At 32.3% G+C, this 26,551-nt stretch overlaps 1 protein-coding gene across 4 annotated transcripts in view; it reads right to left on the reverse strand.

Annotated features, from left to right (window-relative positions):
* Positions 1-2,209: 2,209 nt before the first annotated feature.
* The window catches only part of LOC111049872 (trichohyalin-like), a 38,646-nt gene continuing 14,304 nt past the window's right edge, over positions 2,210-26,551 (reverse strand). Inside the window, exons 7-14 of one of the 4 annotated variants that reach the window (XM_039423098.1) lie at positions 26,152-26,319; positions 18,673-18,731; positions 17,726-17,829; positions 14,098-14,312; positions 11,796-11,852; positions 10,649-10,711; positions 7,384-7,566; positions 2,210-3,412 (exon numbers count right to left, since the gene is read on the reverse strand). In XM_039423098.1, the coding sequence (XP_039279032.1) occupies positions 3,308-3,412; positions 7,384-7,566; positions 10,649-10,711; positions 11,796-11,852; positions 14,098-14,312; positions 17,726-17,829; positions 18,673-18,731; positions 26,152-26,319 (954 nt within the window). In that variant the 3' untranslated portion in view covers positions 2,210-3,307. Of the gene's footprint in view, positions 3,413-7,383; positions 7,567-10,648; positions 10,712-11,795; positions 11,853-14,097; positions 14,313-17,704; positions 17,830-18,672; positions 18,732-26,151; positions 26,320-26,551 lie in introns of all 4 variants that reach the window. The other 3 variants (XM_039423097.1, XM_039423100.1, XM_039423099.1) reach the window with 3 other exon arrangements.

A 26,551-nucleotide genomic window follows, 5' to 3' on the forward strand; every position in this document is an offset into this window, starting at 1 on the left:
GAGAATATCACAAAATTCTACTAAACAAAAATTGTAGAAAAGTTATCAAGCTTCATTTCTGAATAGTTAGTTATGTCGGTTGTCCGCATTGTTCACAAGATATGAGCGTGGAAGCAAAACGCTGAAAAATGCAACTTTTAAACCACCCTCATCCCCTCAACACTTGAGTACTTTTGATATGTTCTCCTCCTAACTAGTCTCAACAAAGCTGCTAAGTCAAAAATCTGGTGTGGCGCACTCACACAACTTTCCTTGCCGTTACGATAATTGATCACCTGACGCTAGTGTGCACGCGCATCTCAAGTCTACTTATAAACAAAGATCTGAGCCAGCTGGTGACAGGACAATAACGCTGGAGACATACGAGGTCTGCTATCTCTTCATAGTGAATCATTTAATAGAATCAACAGTTGCCAACAGTTTGCAATTGAAATAATAACATTTTCTGGAATTTCGTGCTTATTTTCAATTTTAGGTGAAAATGTTACTGAGCATTAATTGTAGAGATTTTCATGCTTAATCTTTTCCACTCAAAATTTTTTGTTTGAATTTTATCCTTAACCTGATAATTGGGAATCTAAAATCGAACTTTGCATAGATGGGGCTTCCGTCAATTGGGAGATGAGATATCGTGTACACAGACGCACATACACACACATACAGACCAATACCCAAAAACCACTTTTTTGGACTCAGGGGACCTTGAAACATTTAGAAATTGGGGTACCTTAATTTTTTTCGGAAAGCAATACTTTCCTTACCTATGGTAATAGGGCAAGGAAAGTAAAAATTTTGTTTGAAACATTCCCTTCAAATTCCTTTGTCAATTGGTCTATTGTTGCAAAAATGGAGATTTCACACTCAACTCTAAAGCTGCTGCAAAAGGTGTAGGGAAATACGTAAAAGTGTAAAATGATACATCAAATTGAAGAGAATTTAATGCTCTATAAGCTTATAATCAACATGGATTTTTCCCGTCGATTTTTAAGAAATTATAAGATCGAAAATTGGTGGCAAACATGTTTTTTCAAAAATGTCACACCTTCAAGAGCGGATATCTCGAAAACTAGAGGATATATAAAAAAAGTTGTAGAATGAATATTGTAGGAAATTATATAAGCTTTAATTTGTTATATGACAGTCAAGTCCTTAAGATACATAGTTTTTGAGTTTTATGCGAGAAACCATGAAATGGTAACTTTAAACCATCCCCACCCCCTTAGCACAGGTGGTAGGGGTGGGGACTTTTGATATGTTCACCTCCTTACTACCCTAAACAGAACTGCGCGGTAAAAATTGTCTTCCCAACTTTTCCCTCTATAACCTACAGTATCCTTGACTGGACTAATTCCATTAACTCATTTTTATATTCCGTTCTTAATGTAATGATTAAGTATTTGATTTGATAATAAATGGTGTTTTGAATAAAATATTAGTTCTCATTACTGCCGTAGCTGAGTTACTAGTGTAAAATAGTTGTTAATAGACAGAATGGAGAGAGTAATGGGCTGGATCAACATTGGAGCCGACTACTTCCGTCGGTTTAAGATTTTCATCTTATTACACTGAGGCCCGGTTGCACAAAAACCGGTTAAATTATAATAGGTTATAAATTTATTGACATTCATTAAATAAAAGCCTCTCAATTATTATTGATGTAGTTTGTGGTTGGCAGTTACCAAAGAAACATCTTTGAAGTAACAAAATTTACAATATGTTTACAAATTGTCCATGATTGTTTGCCACCTTCTCCGATCCCTGGCTGTTGTCGGCCACATATCTCCTACGCGCTGAGCGATCTCGTCCCTCCATCTAATGGCTGGGCGTCATCTCGTTCTTCTGTCGCGCCGAATCCATTCAGTGCATATCTTCAGCGTTCCGTCGCCATCCTCGCCACATGTCCTGCCCATTTCTATTAGACGAGATGCGCTCCCTTTTTAAGATAATTATTTAACTACACCTCCTGCAGAATCTTTTCCGATTGGTTCTCGTAAAATTAAAATCTAATCGGCTTTTGTGCAATCGTCACTCAATTTTATGTACAGAATAGACACAAATACAATTATTTATTTCGGTTTATTATTTTCAATTTGTTACTGTTCAATTCATGGATTCTGACCCTAAAAAGGTTTATGAATTGAATGCATGTCCTTTTGTCTAGTCTGAGTACTGAGGTAGTAGGGTTTAATACAGGTATTAAAAATAATTATTATCTTAAAAAAAATTATTAATTTATTTTATTTAAAACTCTTTCAAGCATATACAATATGGACACACAATTATACAATTTAGTACATAATAAAATATTAATATACAATAATTGATTGTAATGATATTGAATGCTTAGTACGATGCGGTTTGCAACTCGCATTGATTTGTGGGGAGAGTCTAGTATTGAAGATTATTCTCAGTTTTAATAATAATGTAATATTTTTTATCATCTAAAAAATAGGTAAAAATATAAAAATCAACATATAACCATGAAAAATATGAAAATACAGCTATCCTGATTCGATTAAAAATATTATGTACACTGAAAACATGTTCGTCTGGTCGCCTCGCAGTGAAACTGCCATAAATTTTAAGATCAAATTCTGTCAAGAAGTTCTACTGAGTTTCCTTTCCAATATACACATTCTTTCACTTTTGCAAAATGGACATGATAAACTATGCAATATATAACTCAATAGATTCATACAAAACAGTCAATTTCAACGTGCAATATAGGCACATAATATTATGCAATTTGCACACAAGAAATTCATATACAGTAACAAAATAATCAAATTTACATCAACAATTCAGACAACAATAATTAATTTGCTTGGGAGAATTGAATACTGAGTGAGATTTCATCTTTGTCTGATATAATTTGCAAATTACATTGAATTGTGGGGAGCGGCTAATTTTGAAATCTAGTATTAAATATCAATCTCAATTAACAGTAGGTAACATTTTTTAAATTATGTACAAAGTATTAGACATGTTATAAAAATATTCTCAAATAAAAATCTATATCATTTTTGTTTTACCATTATAAAAGTACGTATTAATTATTAACATACAATAAATATTATCTTGATTCAATGAATCAGCATGGAAATAGTCAGTACCATAAAAAATGTTCACATACAACGTATAGACACATACACATATTTACAATGTCATAGATTTTAAAATTGGTGGATTTAATCGTAATTTTATGAACTGGATAATGGATAAACCTATGTCACACATTAACTCATAGTTTAAATGAAGAGGTTGATGAGTAATTGTTTGAAAATTTGAATAAGAAAGTCTGGGTTTTTTAAAACTGCGATCTTGAATCTCTATTGCCGAAATGTTTATTGAAGAAGCTGAGCCTTTTTCTTTGATTCGTCGTCGGTGATTCCTTAACTGCAGTTGGCGTATTCTGTAAATATAAACGCATTGAATATTATATTCATCGAGTTGCAAAAGATAAAAACTCATAACAATAATAATTAATATAAGAAGTAAATTATAATTTTTGGAAGTAGAAAAGGATAATGTGGTGGTACCTTTTTGTCAAAGTATTAAGGCTTATAATTAATAAATTGAAGTAAATGGCTGTTATTCAATTATCTCATAAAATAGAAATTATACAAAGCAAATCATTGTAGGCATTTTTATCCCATGGCAAAGTGTCATCTGGGGGAGCTGATTGGAAATAGCAAATAAGCATGTACAAAAAGGCTTAATCTTATACTGCATAGCAGCAGTATCAAAAATCAAACGTCTGCATGCAGACGTGAGCAAACATAGGCAGACAGATGGACATCTCTGTAAGATGCTACATTTGAACACCTTGAGGAATTTTTCCTTCATCTTTCGGTGTACGTTCGCCATAAGTATGAGTGAAATTCAATAAGTAATTTCTTAAAAATTGTTGTAATTTTAAAGAAATTAGAAAATAATTTAATTTTGTTTATAGTTGATTGAATTACGTATTAGCATAATTCAAAAAATAAATGAACAATCAAATACATCCCAAAAAGCAAATAGAATATTTATGTTTACATTGTATATCCTATACTATTAAACGAGCAATTCAAGTTATAAAAGTTATCAAATGAGATGTTTTGCCTAGGGCGGATGTGGCCTATCGCCTACCGGTACTATATTCGTCTCACTCTTCCAAATGTATGCAGACTGCCACTTCCCATTCATGCTTTTTGTTCGATGTTGCAAATGCTGATAGATATATAGAAGCATGACATCCTAGCGTGCTTAAAATGTTATCAGGAAACTAAACATTTGAGTCTCGCGGATAAACTCATTCACAAAGGTTGAAAAACAACTGGCCACCGGCAATATTGTTGAATAACTTCAGAAAATTTGGTGAGGTGGAGAATAGAAAATAAATCTGAACTACAAATTTAAACTGCGAAACAAGCAAAATTGTCGGTTAAAAAAACAGTTATTAACTAGTAGTTCTGCGAACAGTAGACTTCGCTCATGAATACAACTCTCAATCTAATGAGAAGGGCCAGTAAGTACAGTATATTATTGTGAAGATTTAGCCATGTCATCTATTATTTTCTCCATTGAAAGTGCTAGAGACACTGTTTGCAGGGACACCGGACTTATCAAGGAGGTACCTTTATATCGTCTCCATATTCACAATATAAACATATATTACAACTTTTCTAATAATTAATTATAAGAAATCGGTCAACTGACGGAAAAATGGAATATGCAGTAGACAATTTAGATGATGAATCGTCTGACAGACGATGGTGGGATGGAAAATGATTCTAAATAAGATGGGTTTGTTGGTGACAATGACAGGAGGTTGCTAATCATGTTTTTCATGAAAAGTGGATTCAATGTTATGGCTTTTTATACTTGTGCAGAATGTTAATGCTCACAAATTGGTTTCCGATCTCATACCAAAAGGAAAACAAAAGACTTGACACTGTAAAGCGACACAAAAATGCATACAATACAATAATTATTGTACCTGATAAACTGAAAATTCAGTTAAAAATAACTTAAATAATAACTGATAGTTATGAATAAAAGAAGTTGGAGATTAAAGAAATGTTCATGATGTTAAATATTGTCTACAACTGAAATAGTTGAGTTATCTGTAACATAGATAATAATAGTTATTTATATTGATATTAAAGATTTTTAAAAAATAAATTATCCAATAAATTTGATAAATCAATTTATTAATAATAATAAGATGATTTAATATTATTATTATTATTCTATATAGTCATAATGCTAATTTTATAATGATATATTTGACCGAGCGAAGTGAGGTCTGAGATTCAAGTCGACGGTTTGGCATTTCTCTTAATGTTTAAATGTTGCGCATTTACGGCGAAACGCGGTGATAGATTTTCATGAAATTTGACAGGTATGTTCCTTTTTTCATTGCGCGTCGACGAATATACAAGGTTTTTGGAAATTTTGCATTTCAAGGATAATATAGAAGGAAAAAGGAGCCTCGTTCATACGCCAATTATTAGAGTAAAAATCAGACTATAGAATTATTCATTATTAATCAGCTGACAAGTGATTACACAGATGTGTGGGGAAGCCAGCCTATTGCTGTATTTCCATAAGGTCTATACAGGGGTCTCCAACCTATTTTATCCAAGGGCCACATTTTTAATTCTTGGGAGGCTTAGAGGTCCAATAACAATGATGTACGTGGAATTTGACTTGTGGGGTCACACACGTCGGGGGTTTGGGGGGTGCAAAATTATTATATTTTAACTAAAATATAATAAGTTTTAAGAAGGTTTGATAAAAAAACAGGAAGAAACAAACCAATTCATTTCATTTTAATACAAAGTCAAATGGTCAAAGAGTAAAAAAAGTAAAAAGGCCATAAGAAATCTAGCAAGTTAAATAGAATAGTACTGACTTTTTAATAGTAATAAGACAACTTGACAATACACGAATTTACAAAAAGTTACCAAGCTAAAAGAGAATACTTATTTTTAGTGAGAAGATTGCATTTGTTTTCCACTTAAAATGTCCGCCCATTTAGGATCTTTGTGGTTCCTATCATTAAAATTGATTTCAAATGTTCATCTGACATGGAAGATCTGTATTTGGATTTAACAAACTTCATTTTTGAAAATGTCTGCTCACACTAAGGTAGATCCAAAAAGCTGCTTGTTTACAGCTAATTTTACACTTATTAAGAAATGGAGTGGCTAGTAAGAAAAGAGTACTGAACTCACAGTGGTTGTCAAAAATGTGTATAAATATATATTTAAAAAAAATCTATTGCAATAACTCTCGGCGGGCCGGACAAAATCCATCCGCGGGCCGTAGGTTGGAGAGCACTGGTCTGTGGTTTCAATCAGGTGATTGTGGATGAGAATACTGCGTGAGGTGTACTGTTTTAGAATAAGATAGAACAATTAGTATCGTCTGCAAAAAAAATCTGGTCGGAACGAGATTTGAACCTGGGTCCCACGGTGTGATTAACTACGCTCTAACCGCCTTGGACACCATACCCTGGTAACAGTGGTTGCGAAAAAGTAGGAACATGAGTTGCTGTATCTTCAAAGATACTTTTGAGGTTATTCTACGGTTTTTTAAATATTAAAAAAAAACCGGAGGTCTTACCAAAAATCGTTACACATACGTTTCTGCGCCTTGTTTCAAAGAGCTTGCATACTAAATTTCATCCAAATCGGACAATAACTGCGACTGTAACTGCGGTACAAACAAACAGACAATAGCCGATCGAATCGAAACTAAGATCTCAGCTTCGCTTCGGTCAATTAAAAAAAAAACAGTTATTAACAAAATGAAAAGACTGTTGGCTAATTAATAGAAATTCATTGACTTGAATTAAAAAAAAAAACACTTATGGAGTAAAATGCACTTACATTGTTAGTGGCGATCGTTTCGACCTTGACATTACCGTAAATTTCTACAGTCTGATGATGACCAACAACAGGTCGAAACGATCGTCACTACCAATGTAAGTGCATTTTCACTCCATAAGTGTTTTTTAAAATTAAAGTTCAATTTTAATTGTGAAAAAGTATGGATATGCAACAGAGAAATTCCTAATTATAATCTATTTAAAACAACCTCAGACTTGGGGGGATATGTGCGCGGAGCAGAGAAAAGTAGGGCGATGGAGCGGCGGCGATGTTGACCTGCAAAAGCCAACAGGGCTCTGTAGTCTTCAGTGAGTGATACGCATACCTAGTTTCCTCTCTGAAAGCACAACATCGACTGAGTCTGATCGACAACTTAACAACTGTGCTTCTTTCTGTGACTATTAATCACTGTGATTGGCTGATCTCCATCTATTTCTCTGCTCCGCATATCCCTCCTAGTCGGAAGTTGTTTCAAATGGACTAAATGTATAGGTGAGTGAGTTACCTCGTCGCGGTTAGCCCTTCGGCCGCTGGCGGTGAAGAGCGCCCTGAGCCGACTAGGCGTGATGGACGTCCTTGGCTCAGTGGCGGCCGAACTGGTGCTGCCGCTGCTACTGCGGCGACTGCTCGCACTACTCGGCACCTGCAGTTCTCTCAGCACACCTCCGCCTCCGCGACCGCTCGACTCCTATACACCCAACAAATCCTACCGTTAAAGCACGACAACCGCTAAATGTAGATAGACACATAATTGCCTTTATTCATCACACTTTAAAATATAGAGTGTGGGCGAAGTTGAGGCAATAAGAGCCCCCTCCTTCCACTTAACCCAAAAATGTATGTACTGTTGACAAGATTTATAAATTTCACCGTAGACAACCATTCAGTGGATTGAATAGGTAGAGTCACCTACAATATCATCTTTCAACTTCCACCTTTTAATCACCTTTCAACTTCAACCTTATAATACAAAAAGTTCCACCTTTTGAGGTTGTGCATCAGGCTTTTGAAAACTGGAGACATTGCTATCAGAATTTATAAAAAATCCCGAAAATAATAAAATAAGCCATCTCAAGCAAATAGTCAACAAATGGATACGGTACTTAGTGTGAATCGTGAGGAAATGGAGAATTCTAAAGTATCAATTTATTCTGATCGATAGTGATTGAATGATGTGATAAGATCGCAAGTATACAATAATATTAAAAATTAATATAGAATATAAATAAAAATGAAAATAAACCATATAAATAGGGAAGTTCACATGAATTTATACGAAATTTAATGTTTACGGTGTGTTGAGGGATTTTGAGTGTGTTTGGGATGTCTCTTTTAGGTTTAATTTCTTGTAGTATCCTAATACCATTTCATTATCACCTAATAATTATTATCATTTTACGTCTGTAAGTAATATATCTTGTGATTAATAATTATTATTGCTCTGTTTCTTTTGTTTTGGTAATATGTTATGGTTTAGTGCTTATTATTGGTTGAAATTGTTTTGTTTTTCAATTGTATTGTATCATTGTCATATCTGTCATTGTATATCTAAGTATATTGAATTGTAGAGAACTCGTTCCTCGCACACAGGCTTTGCCCATGTGAGGAACCTTCTTCAAGTTTTGTATATGTATATTGCATATTGTTTGTATTTTCTAAGAAGAATAAAGATAATTTCAATTTCAATTGTTCGAAGATTATCGATTTGGATAGGCTTACTATCAAGTCACCAAAATTAAATCTATTGTATAGGATTTTTTCAGATGGTTATTACTTTTAGAAATTTCTACTCGATTGCAAATATTTGTGACGATGGGTTGTATGTTACTATTGATACAACTCATTACCTTATGCACTCTTACCATTGCCATGTTCAATAATATTGAAAAGATTCACTGATATAACAGAAACAGTAATGGGCAAAAATATGTCCCTTACAATTGATCAAAGGTCATTTCAGTGCTATCAAATTGAGATTCAATGAAATAAAAAAACAGTAAGGGGCAAAAATATGTCACAATAGTGTTGATCAAACATCATTTCAGTGATATCAACAATATTGATAACGTTCGCATTTGTATAAAAATATTTACAAATAGCATTGACAGTTCAAATAAAACAGATAAGACCGTTTCATCAGATTGAACATGATGAAATAGCAAATGTATGACTGATTAGTTTGTTTATTTTACCTAGTCTTGAAGTATAATAAAAATCACCAATACATCATTAGTATTCTTATCACTGTGATAATTTTCGGTCAAAGAACTTATTATAGTTTATAAAAATGATAATATAATGTCAGCCTATAAATGTTATATTTCAAAACATGTGATAGAAATAATTGATTCCATTGATTCTGGATCAAATGAAGGACACAGGCGAAAAACGAACAATATTCCCAGCTTAGAAGGAGAAGGAAAATGAGAAGGAGAAAAAGAAGAAGAAAAAAGATTTTGTGACTTTGATCGGTTTTCCCCTGTGTCCTTCAAATATGAATGCAAAAACAACACAGTTCTTCACACCCTTCACAGTGAAGAATGTACATTTTTTGAAAAAATGTGTGGTCTTTAAGCACATGATTAGAAGAGCAAACTTAAACTTCTGCTTGTAAGATGAAACTGGGCTGTGGATGTTTGACAATATTCATTTTATGTTTTCATTCATCATAATAGTCAGGAGCATGCACAACACACAACAATTTGAAAGAAAGAAAGAAGAATTATCCAAACCCTTGATAAATAGAGAAATGGCAGTACAAGATAAGCGAAGAAACAGAAATCGAAACATATAAAAGTTACCGTGCCTTAATGTGAGTAGAAAATAAATTGGAAAACCGAAGTGGAAAATTGAGACGTTTTAATGCATCAAATATTGACCCACAAAATAAGTGTAACTTATATCAAACCAATATTTTTTTATTTACAAAACTTTCAATGGAAATAGAAAATTAAAATTATCGGAAAAATGAACCAATGATTTTTAATTACTGAATTGTAAAGAGCATTAATTTCTATATTGTATCAAACATTACGATGTGAATAAGGTACGGTATACATTTTAATTTCAGTCTTAACTACAGTTCACGGTACCGTAGGTCTGAGCCCTCAAAATATGATTTGGAAGCTCATTTTAAATTTACATAGAAATGGAAAACCAATAACTCGATGGAAATTTTGGAGATGGATTTGACAGCGCAGTGATTAATTCATTCTTCTGTTTTATTTCAATTCTATGAGTTAATTTACCGGAAAATGTCTAATTATTAACGAAGTGTGATCATGTGATTGTAACAGTCTGGAGAAATCGCCAAATGGAACCATACATCCATTAATTCATAATCATTAGTGATTATCAGAAGTGAGGAATAGATTGAATTTTAATAGTTCGAACAATTTATTGTTGAAATGCATATACTCACATTCTAATTTCAAAATTAGAAATTCCCTATTTCTTAGTTAACATTATGTTCAAAATATGAGCCAATAACTCGGGCAAATAATAGAACACATAATTATGAATGGGATTCTAGTAGTTTTATCAACTAAGTAGCTGTTCATTATATTATAAAATTATTATAAACAAAAAATGAAGAATCGGGTGTTTTATTTTCTTTGTTTAATAGAACAAACTGTAGTACAATATTATTAATAATACCATTCTTCTTTAAGGAAGCAGCTCAAAGCTATTGGACTTCGGAGATAGACAAAGACATGAAGAAGAAGAGAAAGGAGTGGAAGAAGCAAAACTCATAGGAAACAACAACTGACCTGGTTGCCTAAACGACCCCCATTTTTACTTGGAGTGGGAGGACCTGGCTTTTTATAAGTTATCTGAAAACAAACTACAGCATTACATACCATACATCAACTACCACAGAAAAAGATGAACCAAGTTCGAATACACAACAATAATCTGCCAAACATTGATTACAAGATGGGAGAATTGAGAGAAAAATCCGTCTGAAGGTGTATTTCTTACATTAAACGCTCACCGACATAAATATAGCTAACATAATAGTTAGCTTGAAGAAACTATATTTTTAATTGAATTGAAACCAAGAAAATAATCCAAAAAGAATATTCAAATATTCGGTTTAACAAAAAATATTAGGCTACCTCATTATCTGCTGGTATTCAACTATCAATAAACATAAGGACCGAGTATTTTTTCCTAAAAGAGTACCAATAAACACGCCTTACATTTGATGACTTCATTGATTGAACAGTTCGCATCACAGTCTGAACAAAACGCTCTCTTGTATTAATGTTAAATGTAATATTGAATAATGATTATCTCTATACGGTACACATTATAATTGAAGGTTTTAAAAAATTATGTAGCCATACAATAAAAAAGTAGAATGAAAGGTTATACGTTTTATCTATGGTAGAATCTATACTCAAGAAATAAAAACAATATGATTTTTCTAGGAATATAAATTCGCAGTATCTAACACAGCACGAGACAAACTTAAAACCATTATAAAAATAATCTAGAGTTAAATCTGATAATTCTCAAAAATCTGAAATACTCAATAATCTATATTATTGTATTGAATCTGATAAAATAAATAAGTTGGTGCTAATACGACCCAAAATAACCATCTAAATTCTGCTAGTCCTATAAGTTTATATTCTACACAATTTTCTAGTGTTGGATCTAAAGGAAAGTACAAAAAGCCACACCCTTGTCTCCAGACTTAGGGTATATACTATTCTAGTACTATGGTAGTATTAAATAAAGAGCTGAAGACCATTAACACACAACAAACAACAATAACAACACAAAACAACAACAAAGCAAATACATAAACAACACAGAGTTAGAGTATATAAATACAAAAACAACTGATTTACTCTAAGTTTGGTTTCAAGTTCAACCCAAAAGAGTTATTTTATTCAGAAATTAACTCACTTGTGTCCGTTCTTTCTTCTTGATAGCACCACTCTGAGCGACAATTTCGCCACCACACTGTAAAGGAAAAATGTATTTATTTATTCATCAATGACTTGAACACATAATAGTATGTAGGATAAAGGGATGCTTGCATCCAATTCAGCATCAAGGAATGCTTCAATTTCACAACATTCTACAATTGTAAATTTACAAGCATACATCCTATTGAAAGAATTATTATAATTAAAAAAACATTTAGATCTATTGATAATGAAAATTGATGGCTGCAGTAGCACTTGATCAATCAACAAAAATTAGTGCCAAAAATTCAACAAATAGCGTAAGCAGTTGCTTAAGTTATTTTATATTTTCGACTCAGTTCAAGAAATTTTTCAAATCCTGAACATATAAGACTGTTTTTGTTACAGCCAGTAAGTAAGATAGTCTTCATTTTCAAGGAATTGTTTAGTTTCAGCAGAATGGCCAATAAACTAAAAATAATGACAAGTTAAGGTAGAAAGAAGAAAGGGTTGTAGATAGTAAATGGAGAATGCTTGAAACACCTGTCGAAATTGAATGCAAGTTACAGGAAATGGAATTTTAAGAACTTTGTAATTTGTAGGCTGACAGATAAACGAGATCTTTCCCATCCTTGCTTTTTCATACATTTCAATTTTGCTGGTTCAATTGCTGTACTCAGTTTCATTCGTGCCGCGAGTCTGTCGTGTGGTGGGAAAAGTAAGAGTTTAAGAGTAACATAAATGTTTTATGTACCATATTCATTTAATTACCGCCAGTGATATTTATTTATATTTTCACAAGTAAGCACTGAATGGGATAGAAAAACTATGGATACACCTTGTACTATTCCTTTCCCAAATTTAGATCATATTTTAAAAGTCCGAAATGACTTTATCTTATACATTATAAGATCCATAAGATTGTGACAGTTTTCTTGACAGAATAACCTCTCAATAACGAATACCTCTCTGCAGTGAATATTTTCTCGGGGTGATCGACTTCATTATACAGAGGTTCAACTGCCTTACCTTCTTTTCGGACTGTGTCATCACTTGAAAATAACACAAGGATTGCCTTAGTATTTTATCTACCAATTTTTTTCATATTAGTGTCGATGGTTACATAGATAAATAAATATATAAGGATAGTGTTTGTAGTGAGGTCCACATTATAATGGCAGTGTTTGATTAGCAATGGTATTGCTATCCTTGTCTTTCATTCAAAAAAGCGGATAGCACTATCTCTTTCTCGCTTTGCTCTGTTGCCAGATCGTCTTTTAACAATGTAGAATTAATAATTAATAAAATATTTCATCTTAATTATGTAAATTGATTATGAAATTATTGAAAAATATAATTTATTGCTTAATAAAATATAATTGATTATTTAAAATGAGAATTAATTAATAATACATCAATAAACCTAAAAACACATCACTTATATGGGCTACTTTTGTACAAATTAATTAAAACAAATATAAAGAACAATATTTATTTATTTTAACTTGAAAATGACCTATGGTCGAAACTAGTCGTTAAAATATTTAAAAGTTTTTAACACGCGAGTAGTCGCATGGACTTGCAGAACGTCAGTGGTCGCGCGTGAGCATTTTGCTCACACTCACCCTTATGGCTCCCTAGACTATAAACAGTTGGTTTCGACAATGCTCTTTCAATATTTATTAATTTCAAATCTTTCTCAACGTGTTTAATGTTATTATATACTATTAAATAGTATATAATAACATAATACATGGAGGAGATTCCAAAAATACATACTGCAAATTTATTGTTAGAATTTATCATTTTTATGGGATAAAATAATCTACTCATGAATGGAATGAATATACCTTCTTTATTTGACTCATTTTTCGACATCTAGATAGAATAAAAAGATAATGAAAGTCTAAATCAGAAGATGGAATATAAAATAGGAAGATAATACCTATATATTGAAATTAATCAACGTTCAATCTGTCATCCTCAAACTGTTCAAGATTGTCTAGAGGACAGTCACAGCGAGGATTACATGAGCTGCCAACCTTGGAAAACGAAAATTCCCAAAGCTACATACAAAAGTTACAATTGTGCGGCAATTTGCCGCGGGCGCGACTACTCGCGTGTTAATAATAAAGGGTACTACAAGTTTTTTTTATATTGTTTTTATTAATCAATAAACCTGTATCAGCTTCCGTCTATAGAAGGCATTGACAAGACAGAGGTTCGGCAACTTTTTTCTCCTATCTTTCTCCACTACCATTATAGAGTAGACCTCACTATAGATATTTTCGAGTACCAACCTTGATATCGTTTTCTTTGGGTCCGTCGGGGATGAGGAATTGCGTTTCGGCCGGATAGGACGACTTGAGATGCGGCGGGCAGAGCGAGTTGCGCATCATGAGGATACTCATTCTGTCGTCCTCGGCATTCAAGTCGTGGCGGCCTTCCTTCAGCTCGGCCAGGTTCCGGTTGTCGAACACTTCGCCCGTCTCATCCTCACTTGGGAACACTCGACCTATCGACACCAACACAACACACACACTATAACCACTTTTCTTCACCATCACCGCCTCTTGCACCAGTCTGACATCCACTCAATACACACATAGCACAACAACATTTCATTTTTAAAAGAAAGCACTAACCGGGAGAGAAAAGCTAAGGATACTCCTTGTATTATTTCTCTCCCAACTTTATTTATTTATTAATAATCATTACATCACATCAATGTTTTGGGAATAAACCCATTTGACAGGTAACTTGTCAGTACTAATACTATAATACATACAATCAAAAAATAAAATATTTATTCAGGAAGTGTCAAGTATCATTATACATATAAGGATGGTAATGATATATATTATACTGGTAGGTCACCCGTGCTCTGCAAGGGTCTATTTTAAAACTTCACTAACTGAAAACTTGACCGAGTAGAATCTTGAAGAGTTTCAAATAGGCCTAGAACCATCCTCGGTTAATTAAGAATCTATATGCAAAATTCCAAGTTAATCAGTTCAGTACTTTAGACGTGACGATGCGTCAAACATAATTTTCCTATCCCGTACATGTATGAGCCAGTTCTTTCCTTCATTATAGTATAGATAAGTTCTTCAACTTGGTGCTAGCCTAATAAAGTGACAAAACTCAAACCTTGTTTAGAAACCTTCCTCAACTTGATTCCAACCTGGCAAAATTGGACTGGTTATTAATTTAGTTGCCAATTTCAACCATCTGTTTCGAAGAGGTAGTCTCTCTAAATTACCTATAGTACTATATCAACATATAATATGTATTCATGTCCCATGAATGAAATTTGTACATTAATTCTGAAAAATCTAGAAGGAAAATTGAAATTTGGGCTTCGAGGTGCACGAGATTGATATTTTTAGAATCTAAGTGCAAAATTTGGAGATCTAAATCGTTCCCGTTTTTCCGGTATGAAATCCACAAGTTGACATGTTTTGATGCGAACAAACACAACCCTACTCTCTCTTATTATATAGATGAAAAAAAAAAACAATTTTCTTGCAAATGAATTCTGTGATTGTTTATAGGCTTTTAACATTTTGTTGACTGCCTGTTTGAATAAAATGACTGATTCAATGTTTTAATGTTTAGATAACATAAAGTCCGAAATAGGGTTATGATTTTACTTTTCTGAAATTTAGTCAATTTTCACTCAAAAATGTTAACGGTTGAAAAACTGGATATCCCACAGTATACTGCGTTTATGATCCAATTTTCACTGTTAAATCAATCCGATAGTCCCAGTAGTTGTTTATCGTGAAACTATGTGATGTTGCTAGTCCCTCTTACTGTGCCGTTCTTACACTGTCATCCGGCCAAAACAGTAATAATAGACAGTAGTCGATAGTAATTATTGGCTTCAAATCAAAAAAGTTTGAGCTCAATTGGACTTGAAATATGGAACATAAACGACCCATACCATAGGATATCTACTTATACTATCTTTTCTCTATGATAAATATTAAAAAATCAAGTTCTGATAGATTTAAGGTCTCTTCACACTTAGCTATGCCAAGCTGAAATAGGACCTATCTCCCAATGTTAAATCCAAGCTAAGAATCTGTCCTGTTCACATTCGTCGCTTGGATTTAACGTTGGAAGATAGGACGAATTTCAGCGTAGCGAAGCTAAGTGTGAAGAGATCCTGACATTGCAGTGAAATGCGCAATACTGAATAAAAATGTACTCAACATTGTCGCATTAATTCCGCAAACACTAGCTATTGGCTATTGCAATTTTCTCCAAGATCTTACACGATTCTGATCAACGTTCAAAACATATCAAATTCTCATCGATTGTCAATGCAGTAAAATGCACTGAACTGAATACAAATCAGCGCAACAATATCGCAAATAATGTCCAGGTGTACAAGTTTGGATAATAAATAATTTACTATACAGGACTCTTCCGCTGATGAAGAAACTGTATCAATTTGATTTCAAGAGTTTGAACAGTGATGAAGAAGATCTAATTCTCGAATCATTTCCACTAGTAACATTTGAAAATTTGGAAAATATTCAGCATATTGAATGTGTATAGTTCATTGTATTTATATATTCTGTGGTAAATTTTCATTTTCTATTGGTAGTATTTTGGTATACTTATCGACCTCGACTACTACTATATCCCAGAGAATTTAGTATTTTATTGAATGAGTTCAAGGTCTTGATAATTCAATTACACGTAGAAGCATCTGTTCTCTAAATAAAAAACAATACAAATTTGAAATGAAATTGATTCTATATTTTTTCACAACTAGTAGGTTAAATTACCAACTTCGAAGTTTTTGGCAAACAATGATTTTAAAGAATGCTTCTATTACATTAGAAGCGATCATGGCATAAAATAAAGTAATATATTATATTATTATAGAAAGCATGCCTTATCAAGATGCACTGTTAGATGTTTTCAAGCATTACAAGAGAACATGCATATTGAATTTATCAATGAATGATGTCTTTCAATTATCCTAAGATAGTTTGATATTTTACCCGAAAATATTAGAAAAAGTTTTTATTTGTATTATTATTTTCTCGGAGTTGAAACTATAATTCCAACACGCAGACACAAGCATCAGACTCCATTACATACACTCATCGTCACGAGACAAATAAATTATATATATTGTATATTATAATGTAATACATTATATAGAAAGCATTCAATTAATATTCATCTTTTCTTAACTGCATATTTTCCATCTATCCCAGACTTATTAATTGAGACGGTCGATTCATTTCTCTATTCGTTTTAATTAGTATATAATAAACAAAAGTACATTAATATTTTCAGTAGTAGTTCCAGGCATGGTTTCTTTTTTGTTAATAGATGCAAAAAGCTCAGATAAATTATAGTATCAGTCATTCTCGATCATCTCAAGTTTGGGTAAGTTTTATGACAATGCAAAATAACTTTGTTAACCAAATAACAAGTGGGCAGTAATCGTCCAAAGCTCAACCATAAAATTCAAAATCAAGAATGAAAACTAGTTTCATGAAATGTTAACATTATTTCAGCAAGGTATAGACTTTAATGTAAGCTACATTAATAACAAAATTTTGTATGAAACGCATTTGGAATAAAACACACTTCTAAAAATGTCATTTTCTGTCCGGGTTTTAGGACACTTATTGAACTGAATGGATCAGTAAACATAAATATTTATAATAGTCCATTAGATTTGATGAGTGACAAACATCACCATACATCTAATCAAATTCTAATACGTTTTTGAAATTGCAATTGTAAGAATGATGTTACAGCACATGCTTAATGCTTATAAGCAAGTTATGCAACAAAGCAGAAAACTCAAAAACATCAATACTCACAGAAAAATAAAACATTTCAACAAATAGATAATAAAAAAGTTAATTAACCAACCCGAAGACAAGAATTTTTTACCCATGCCCGATGGCAGGAGACTTCGCCGCCTAGGATTGCCACTCTCTGACTCATCTTGGAGATCCAGTAGAAATTTCTGAGAGTCAGTGTCCCTCTCTTTCGATCTGTGAACGTATAATATTGCTTTTTAATATACTTCATTTATGGTAGCTGGATTAACAAAGTATAGAATAACAGCATTTATTTTAATTTGTCTTATACTGTATCCACTGAATTTCTTGGTAAATTGTTTCTGAGTTTTGCTGTCAATTCAGCTAACACAAAACGCCAATGTTAACTAATACAGGTTTACTATATACATGTAGATGGTAATATACATCTATTTTATTAGCTGCTGCCCATCCCCATGATATTATAATCACTAGCAGTGAATGGTCAAGTACAACTCTAATATTTTCAAGCAGCACTTCTATAGTGAGGTCCACGTTATAATGGCAGTGTAGGAAGATAGGAGAAAAGTGTTGCCAGATCTCAGCCTTGCCACCCCAACAGCTGATACTGTTATATCTGATGAATTTAACTGTTCATTATTGTTGAAAATAATTAATCATATTTTATTTGTCAAGAAAATATATTTTTAAAGATGTAGTAATGAATTTTCATGATTGAGATTAAATATTTTGTCAATTAGTTGAATTTCTACATTGTTGATAAACGATGTGGAAACATCGCAATGCGTGAAAGAGACAGTGCCATCTGCTTTGTTGAAAGATAGACAAGGATAGCAACACCATTGCAAATCACACACTGCCATTATAACGTGGAACTCACTATATAAGCATAAATTCATATTAAGAGTACACTAGAAGATCAACATTGGGACGAAAAAAATTTGCGATTAATATTTCGCACATATTTTCATCCTCCAATTATAGTTTTGCTATTTCTATTTTGAAATGAATAGGCTATATTAAATTATCGAACTCTGTGAAATTCTGAAAACTTACTTCAAAGGAAACGCATCAACTGAGAGACTCCTCCTTCTTGAATAAGAATCTTGATTTTGCTGTAGAATAATAAAGAAGAAAATTATTTCATGACTATAAATCAAGAGATTATATCAATCAGAGGGTAAGTAAACAATAGCATAATAAAATATTCCAAAAATAAAATAGTGACTGATACCAATACCTATTATTACTTCAGGCCCCACAACTGATCTCTAATAAACTATGACGTCATCACATGTAGATCCATGATCTACTGGCGGTAAGCAAGCGAAATAAGAGCGCTGATGCTTGTTATCACATCTGATCAACATAATAAGAATTACAAATTCAAATTTTCACGGTCTTCCATTTCAATGAATATGTTTTGTTTATCATTCTTCTAATATTCGTTTGTGAAAAGTAATAATGAATTTGTGGTTTTAAATCATGGGATACTGTTGTGTACCTATAATTGTCGCGGGAATTATAACAAGTCTCCAAAAGTTTCCGTATGGTATTTCATTTTTCAAAAGATGAAACTTTGAAAAGAAAATGGATACGAGCGAGAAGAAGGAAGAACTTCAATTCTACAAAACAACGCGGTTTACATGAAGTAGTGTAGAAGAACAGTGTAAATAACGTGTGAGTGGAAAATTTAATTAAGTTTGGGAGAACAGTATAAATAAAATGTGAAATAACAGTGTAAATAAAGTGTGTGAAGAAACTTTTAAACTAATAAATTAAAAAGTAAATGCAAAGTGTTGGAACTGTCCATAACATCCTAATAAAGGTTTTACCTAACTGAAAAACATTTTCCTGAAGGGTTTCTTTGTACCACAGATTCAATGTGTTCAGGTTTGGGGAAGCCTATTTTCTAAAAAAGAGTTACATCTAATTTTGTTTATCTTATTTACCTCTCCTACGATTCTGATACAGGTTATTATTAAGTATTTTTGGTTGAGATGAATTTATCAATAGCTCTAACACTGAATCGAGTAGGCCTATGTCTATCAAGCTGAAAGTATGGATAAATTATTGCATTTGTGTAATAAAGTATTTTTATTTCAATAAAATTTATATTTAATAAAATACAAATGTCTTTAATCTGAAAATTTATATAATATTACATCCAATAAAAAATCGATACAGTAACAAAAGTTACATTGATAAGCTAGTATAAACTACTATGATCTAGGAAGAATAAATCTACATGTTATGACGTCATTAATTAGTTGTATGGCCTGAAGCAATACCTACTACTACATCAGGCCCCACAACTGGAGCTCTAACAAAACTATGACGTCATCACATGTAGATCACTGATCTACTGGCGGTAGGCAAGCGAAATACTTGTTATTGCATCTGATACGGTAACCATCGAAATTTGTATCACGAATTCTATTTTCACGGTCTATTATTTTAATAAATATAGTTTGTTTATCTTAAATCTAATATTTGTCTGTGGAAAGTAATGGTGAATGGAATTTTAAATCATGGGATTCTGTTGTTGTGTACCCAACTGTCGCGGGAATTATAAGACTTCAAAAGTTTTTGTATTTTCTTTTCCGAAAGATGAAATTATGAAAAGAAAATGGATACGATTGATAAGAAGAAAGAACTTTAATCCTACAAAATCTTCAAAGGTAAGTTATTAAATTTTAATTTCAATCGCCTTAAGTTTTCCTGCAAAGGCTGCAAACAGACATTTATTAATAAGCATAGCTACTTTGAAAAAATTAAAATTCATCATAACAAGTTTATCATAACAGATAGGCCTAAGCATGTTTTTATTTTGTTGGAAATTTTTTTCGGAAAATCTTAAAAAATGTCTGCATTTTATTCAGAATTACTCTGTGGTTTCTCAACTAATTGAGTTTATTCAGTTATTATTTGAAAAAAGTTTATCAGGTCAAATAGTAGTTATTTTTGTCAAAATATTAAAGTACAGGAGTTGAGAAATTTTTCATCCTAATTCATAAATTTGTTGATCAGTGGAGAGCAGGGATGAGAGGAGAGAAATGGAGGACCTTATCTTGACAGGTTTAATAAAGTTGCACCTTTGTTTCAGGTATGTGAAAAGCACTTTGATGATAGGGATATCATCAAAGTAGTAAGAGCATACAACGAGCATGGAGAAAATCAGGGAGCCAAAATCAATAGAGTCAAGTGGAAAGAAGGTGCAATTCCCAGATTCTTTCCCAATTGCCCAAAACATTGGTCAACTAAATATTCTTCAAGAGAAAGTGCTGAAGAAAGAAGAGAGCGTCAAGAAAACTATCAGTTAAATCAAGCAATTCAAAAAAGTTTGCAATCAAAGAAGAAATAAGATGATGAATTCAAATTTAAAAATTTTATTGAATTATCAAATTTAGTGGATTTAGTGAGAGTTAAGTACCTAGTGAATGGAGTGTCGAAAAAAACCAGACAGTGTTCTCTTCTTGATTGTTGAAGCTGTGCCTGTGCCTAACATTGTACTTTCAGCCAGGGTGAATTCAAATTTACAGTTTTCATTGTTTGTGGGGCAAGTTGAATCAAAAGCAATGAACAATGTAAACTATCCGCATGATGTAAATGACATCAACGGTTAAATTGAAACATTGCATTCATTCACCAAATTCATTCAAAGCTCTAATGGGAGGCCAAATAAAAGTGATTTATTCAGCACAATTGATGGGTGTCTGAGCCAAATTGAGGAATTGGAATTTGCCTCCAACTCGGAAAAATTTAAGTTTATTAAGGAACAGTTAAATCTTTTAGATACAAATAAGTTTTCCAACCGTTACTCAACAGAGTTCACCGTTTTATGCAATATTTTCCATAGCATTTTATCCCATGATAATTTTTCAAAAAGTAAATTGAAAAAAAGGAAGTTGAAAACTGTTGAACACTGAAAAGTTTTAATGAGTGAGAAATTGTGTATAACTTTGGAAGAACTGTACATAAAGTGTGGGACAACAGTTTACATGAAGTTTGAAAGAACAGTGTAAATAATGTGTGAAATAACAGTGTGATAAGAGTGTGAAAGAACAGTGTAAATAAAGTGTGAAAGAACAGTTAAACTAATGAATAAAAAAGTAAATGCAAGTTTTAGAACTGTCCATAACATCATAAGATGGAAAGGTTTTACCTAACTGGAAAACATTCTTATAATAGGTTTCTCTGTAACCACAGATTTATTGTGATCCAAGTCTGTGGGAGCCTCTTTCCTAAAAATGAGTTACCTCTGATTTGGTTTACCTTATTTGCTTTACCTCTCCTTTGATTCTGATACAGGCTGTTATTAGGTATTTTTGGTTGAGATTAATTCATCAAAATCTCTATCACTGAATCAAATATGTCTATTAAGCTAAACGTTTGAGGAAATTATAGCATTAGTCGAATAAAGTGTTTTTATTTTAATAAAATACAAATGTCTTTAATCTGTAGTTTAAATATTATTTCACCCAATAAAAACCGATATAGCAACAAAAGTTGGAGAGCATACAATGATGAGCTAGTAGAAACTACTATGACTCTAGGAAGAATCAATCTACATGCTATGACGTCATTAATTAGTTGTGGGGCCTGAAGTAATAGTAGGTATTGCCTGAAGTAATAGAAGGTATTGCTGATACCAATAAATTGAGCATTAACATATGGCTCAATTAATGAGATTTTCATCACAATATTTTATTAGTGAAAAATATAAATAGATATATAATCAACGTATTAATAATATAATTATAAAGAGTGGATTTACATTCTTTGCTGTGTGTGTGTACTTAATACTACCCAGTATGTATGAACAGTATATTTTCTGTGATTTATACTATTTTCTTTGAAATTGTAATTTTTTTAATTGACAAAATAAATTTGAATTTGATTTCAGGTGATATGATGCCTTAAGATAATAAATTATGATGAGTAATGCTAACATCAGGTGTTTACTTGAATAAACAATTTATTTATACCCTGTTAATTTGAAGATTAACGACAGGTTGCACAAACGCCTGTTAAATTTCAATTTTTAAAAGTTTTTTAAAGTTTAAAATTTAATTAGTTTGGTGCAATATTTTGATTCTTTTCGGTTTTCAATCTAATTAAATTCTAAATTGAATGAAAAAGACTAAGAAATTGTCAAAAAATCACTGATTTATTGATAATTAGAAAGACCGGTTTCGGTTATTACACCATTGTCAATCTCTGATAAATTAAAACTAAATACAAGAGCAGCAGAATTTATACTAGTAGGCGTGTACTGCTATTGGTCGAGGGCATGAACGCCTGCCATTGGCCTAGCCAGACAGTCTCCTCCCCCTCAACGGTGTGACAAAATGGCGGCTTAAGCAACAGAATCGCCTTGATAATGAAAATTTACTTTGAGTACAAAATAAGAACCAAGAAAACAAGTGTGAAAGATAATAAAACAAATATGTAAATGGAAAAACTATTGACTAATGTATGCTTACAATTTTATGATAAAACTAAATTCGTAGTGTTGTACTGGTTGAAATGAATCTGGTCATTTAAACTATACTGGGAATTTTCCTTAATTACTCTTGTTATTTCTAAAGCCTCTAGAATATTCAAAGATCTGCCTTTGTTATTAACATGCAGAAACTCAACATTCTCCTTAACTGTGAACTTGTGATTATTTGTTATCAAATAATAACTTGCTAGTTTCACTTTTTGTGTAGTTGAGAAGTTGATATTGTGGTAATTATTCATATTGAATGAAACATTGAATGAAAACAATTTCTTAGTCTTTTTCATTCAATATGAATAATTACCACAATATCAACTTCTCAACTACACAAAAAGTGAAACTAGCAAGTCAAGCTGAACAAGTGAAGTTATATTTTAAATTGAAACTCAAGTATGGAGTAGCAGAAAGGAACATTTTCTTCAATAGACAATGCTTGAAACTGAAGGTTATACCAAAGTATGTGGCAATAGTAACCAACAACACTTCTACTATTGCACAGAAGAGCATAAAAACCGCCCAGAAATTTTGGATTAAGAAGGAGATCAGCCACTGGTATAAAATAAGGGATAGCTTATCTTTCTACATTTATATTCTCCACATACAACTGGCAAGCAAACTGCACAAGGCTGAGTGGGATTTTCTAGACACCAAATGTAGGGAACAACTTTTTAGGAGATTGAGTGAGAAAACAGTCACTCAAAACAAAAAACTGCAGAAACTTCTCAAAGATCAACATCCGACACTTAATAATAGGCCTATCATTCAACATCAACACAAGTTTGCTGATAGGGTAGCTAATTTCTCACAAGTCCAATTTTCATCCTCAGAGACAGAGTTACTAGGACGAAGTAACAAATACAGTAGTCATAACTATTTGGATAACCAACAACTTGAACGACTAGCATGCATCATTGATAGCAATTGGGAAGCCTCAAAGAACAAAATACTAACTAACAGATGTGCTGACATAATTCTTCAAGAAAATACAAGGGAACTTCGACCAGAGATCACAAAAACGGCGGACATCATGAAGAATTTAAAGAAGAAGATGAAAACCAATGACCTGATGATTTTGAAAGCTGACAAAGGATGCACTACAGTAATAATGGATAAGGACGAATATCTAAGTAAGGTAAACCATTTCATTGCAGATAACAATTTTATTGAGATTAACTCCAATCCCACCACCAAAATCAATAGCTTGATTAGAAATAAGTTTACCACCACCACCAAATTATTTAACAAGAAAGAAACTAAGTATCTAACAGTTATGAATCCATATCCACCTAGACTTTTCGGTCAACCTAAATTACACAAAACTAATGTTCCTATAAGACCAGTGGTATCTTTTGTTAATTCCCCCTGCTCTAAATTAGCTCACAAACTGAATAGCACCTTTCGGTCATTAACAGGTTTTCAACCAAAGTTTAGTATTAAAAATTCATTGGAGTTGGTCAACAATATAAAACATATTCCTGTTCTATCATCCTATAAACTTGTGTCATTTGATGTTACTAATTTATTCACTAACATTCCGGTGGGAGAAAGTCTTGAAAGAGCTGAGGAAATAATGGAAGCCTCTATAAATGATCATACACTCAGAGAAGAACTGATAGGATTGATGAAGTTATGCACTCAGCATAATTATTTCAAATTTAACAATAGATTTTTTGAACAAAGAGAGGGTTGGCAATGGGGTCACCCTCTCACCACTCCTAGCTGATTATTTATGGATAAGTTAGAAAGTAGAATCATTGAAAATAGTCATTTCAAAGATAAAATTGTTACTGGTTTCGATATGTTGATGATATTATTTGCTTATGGAAAGGAAGTAACAGACAACTAGACAATTTTCTTTCCTATCTGAATGGATTACATCAGAGTATAAAATTCACTGTAGAGGTAGAACAGGATTGTGTATTGAATTTTCTAGATTTAAGAATAGATCATAGCACTGGTTTTCACAAGTTTTCTATTTTCAGAAAACCAACCCATACTGATGTTATCATTCCTCTTCATTCTTGTCATCCTATTTCTCACAAACTTGCTGCTTTCAATAGTATGGTCTATAGAGCACTAACAATACCTATGAGCCATCATGATTTTGATATTGAGATCACTAAAATTAAACAGATAGCTGTCACAAATGGGTATGAAGAAAGTATGGTGGACAGATTATTGAGTAAAATTAATAGAAAAATTTCAATCAATTCTAGCTTTGTAGGCTCAAACTGTGAGGAGAAGACTTGTATAACAATCCCATATTTAGGCCTTGTATCTGATAAAATAGGTAGGGAATTGAAGAGGAATGGATTTCATGTTGCTTTCAAGACCAAACCGATATTAAATAGTCTATTTAGCTGGAGTAAAGACAAAATTGATATTTGGATAAAAGCGGGGTGTACAAACTTAAATGTGATGATTGTAATGCTTGTTACGTGGGTCAGACTGGTAGAAGTTTCAAAAGTAGAATTAAAGAACACATCAGAGATTGGAATAAACAAAATGGGGAATCTAACTTTGCAGAACATTTGATAACAAATAATCACAAGTTCACAGTTAAGGAGAATGTTGAGTTTCTGCATGTTAATAACAAAGGCAGATCTTTGAATATTCTAGAGGCTTTAGAAATAACAAGAGTAATTAAGGAAAATTCCCAGTATAGTTTAAATGACCAGATTCATTTCAACCAGTACAACACTACGAATTTAGTTTTATCATAAAATTGTAAGCATACATTAGTCAATAGTTTTTCCATTTACATATTTGTTTTATTATCTTTCACACTTGTTTTCTTGGTTCTTATTTTTAATAAATTGTATTTATTTTTAATAAATGAATTTCTCTCTTTTAAGTTCTGAACTAAATATTGTTCACATACCAGTTTCAGATCAAACCACCACAGGGAATGAAAATAAAGTGACTTGCTGTTCAAGAGCATTATCATTATAAGAAATCATTCAAAAAGTAATACTAGTGTTTTAATAGAAAAACCATTGTTGAAAGTTTGTTTGAGTAAGCCTATTACTTACAGCAGATGAAGCATGTGTGACTATGTTATGTGCTGCATCAAAGCTCGATCGCAGCTCATCATAAAGCTTCTTCATTTTGTGGTATTCATTTTGCATGCGGAGCAGTTTGTCACTTGTCTCCCACAGCTGAGAACTCAATTCGGCAATGTGAGTTTCATCTTTCGAGATCTGAAAAAATCAAATAAGCAATTAAACGTTGAAGGGACAAGTAAGAAATAACAGTGTTATTAACACTGCATTGAAAGCGTTTGAGATATAAACTTGACAATGATTTTAGAACTGAATTACCGTAGTACTCATGATCTAATATTGAGACCAATGCAAAAATCAAAAAACAACAAAGTACGATAGAAACGACAAATAATCATGAATGAGTTGGTATTATGTAAAAGAACATGCT

The sequence above is a fragment of the Nilaparvata lugens genome, chromosome 3 (assembly GCF_014356525.2).
Source record: "Nilaparvata lugens isolate BPH chromosome 3, ASM1435652v1, whole genome shotgun sequence".
Classification (NCBI taxonomy): domain Eukaryota; kingdom Metazoa; phylum Arthropoda; class Insecta; order Hemiptera; family Delphacidae; genus Nilaparvata; species Nilaparvata lugens.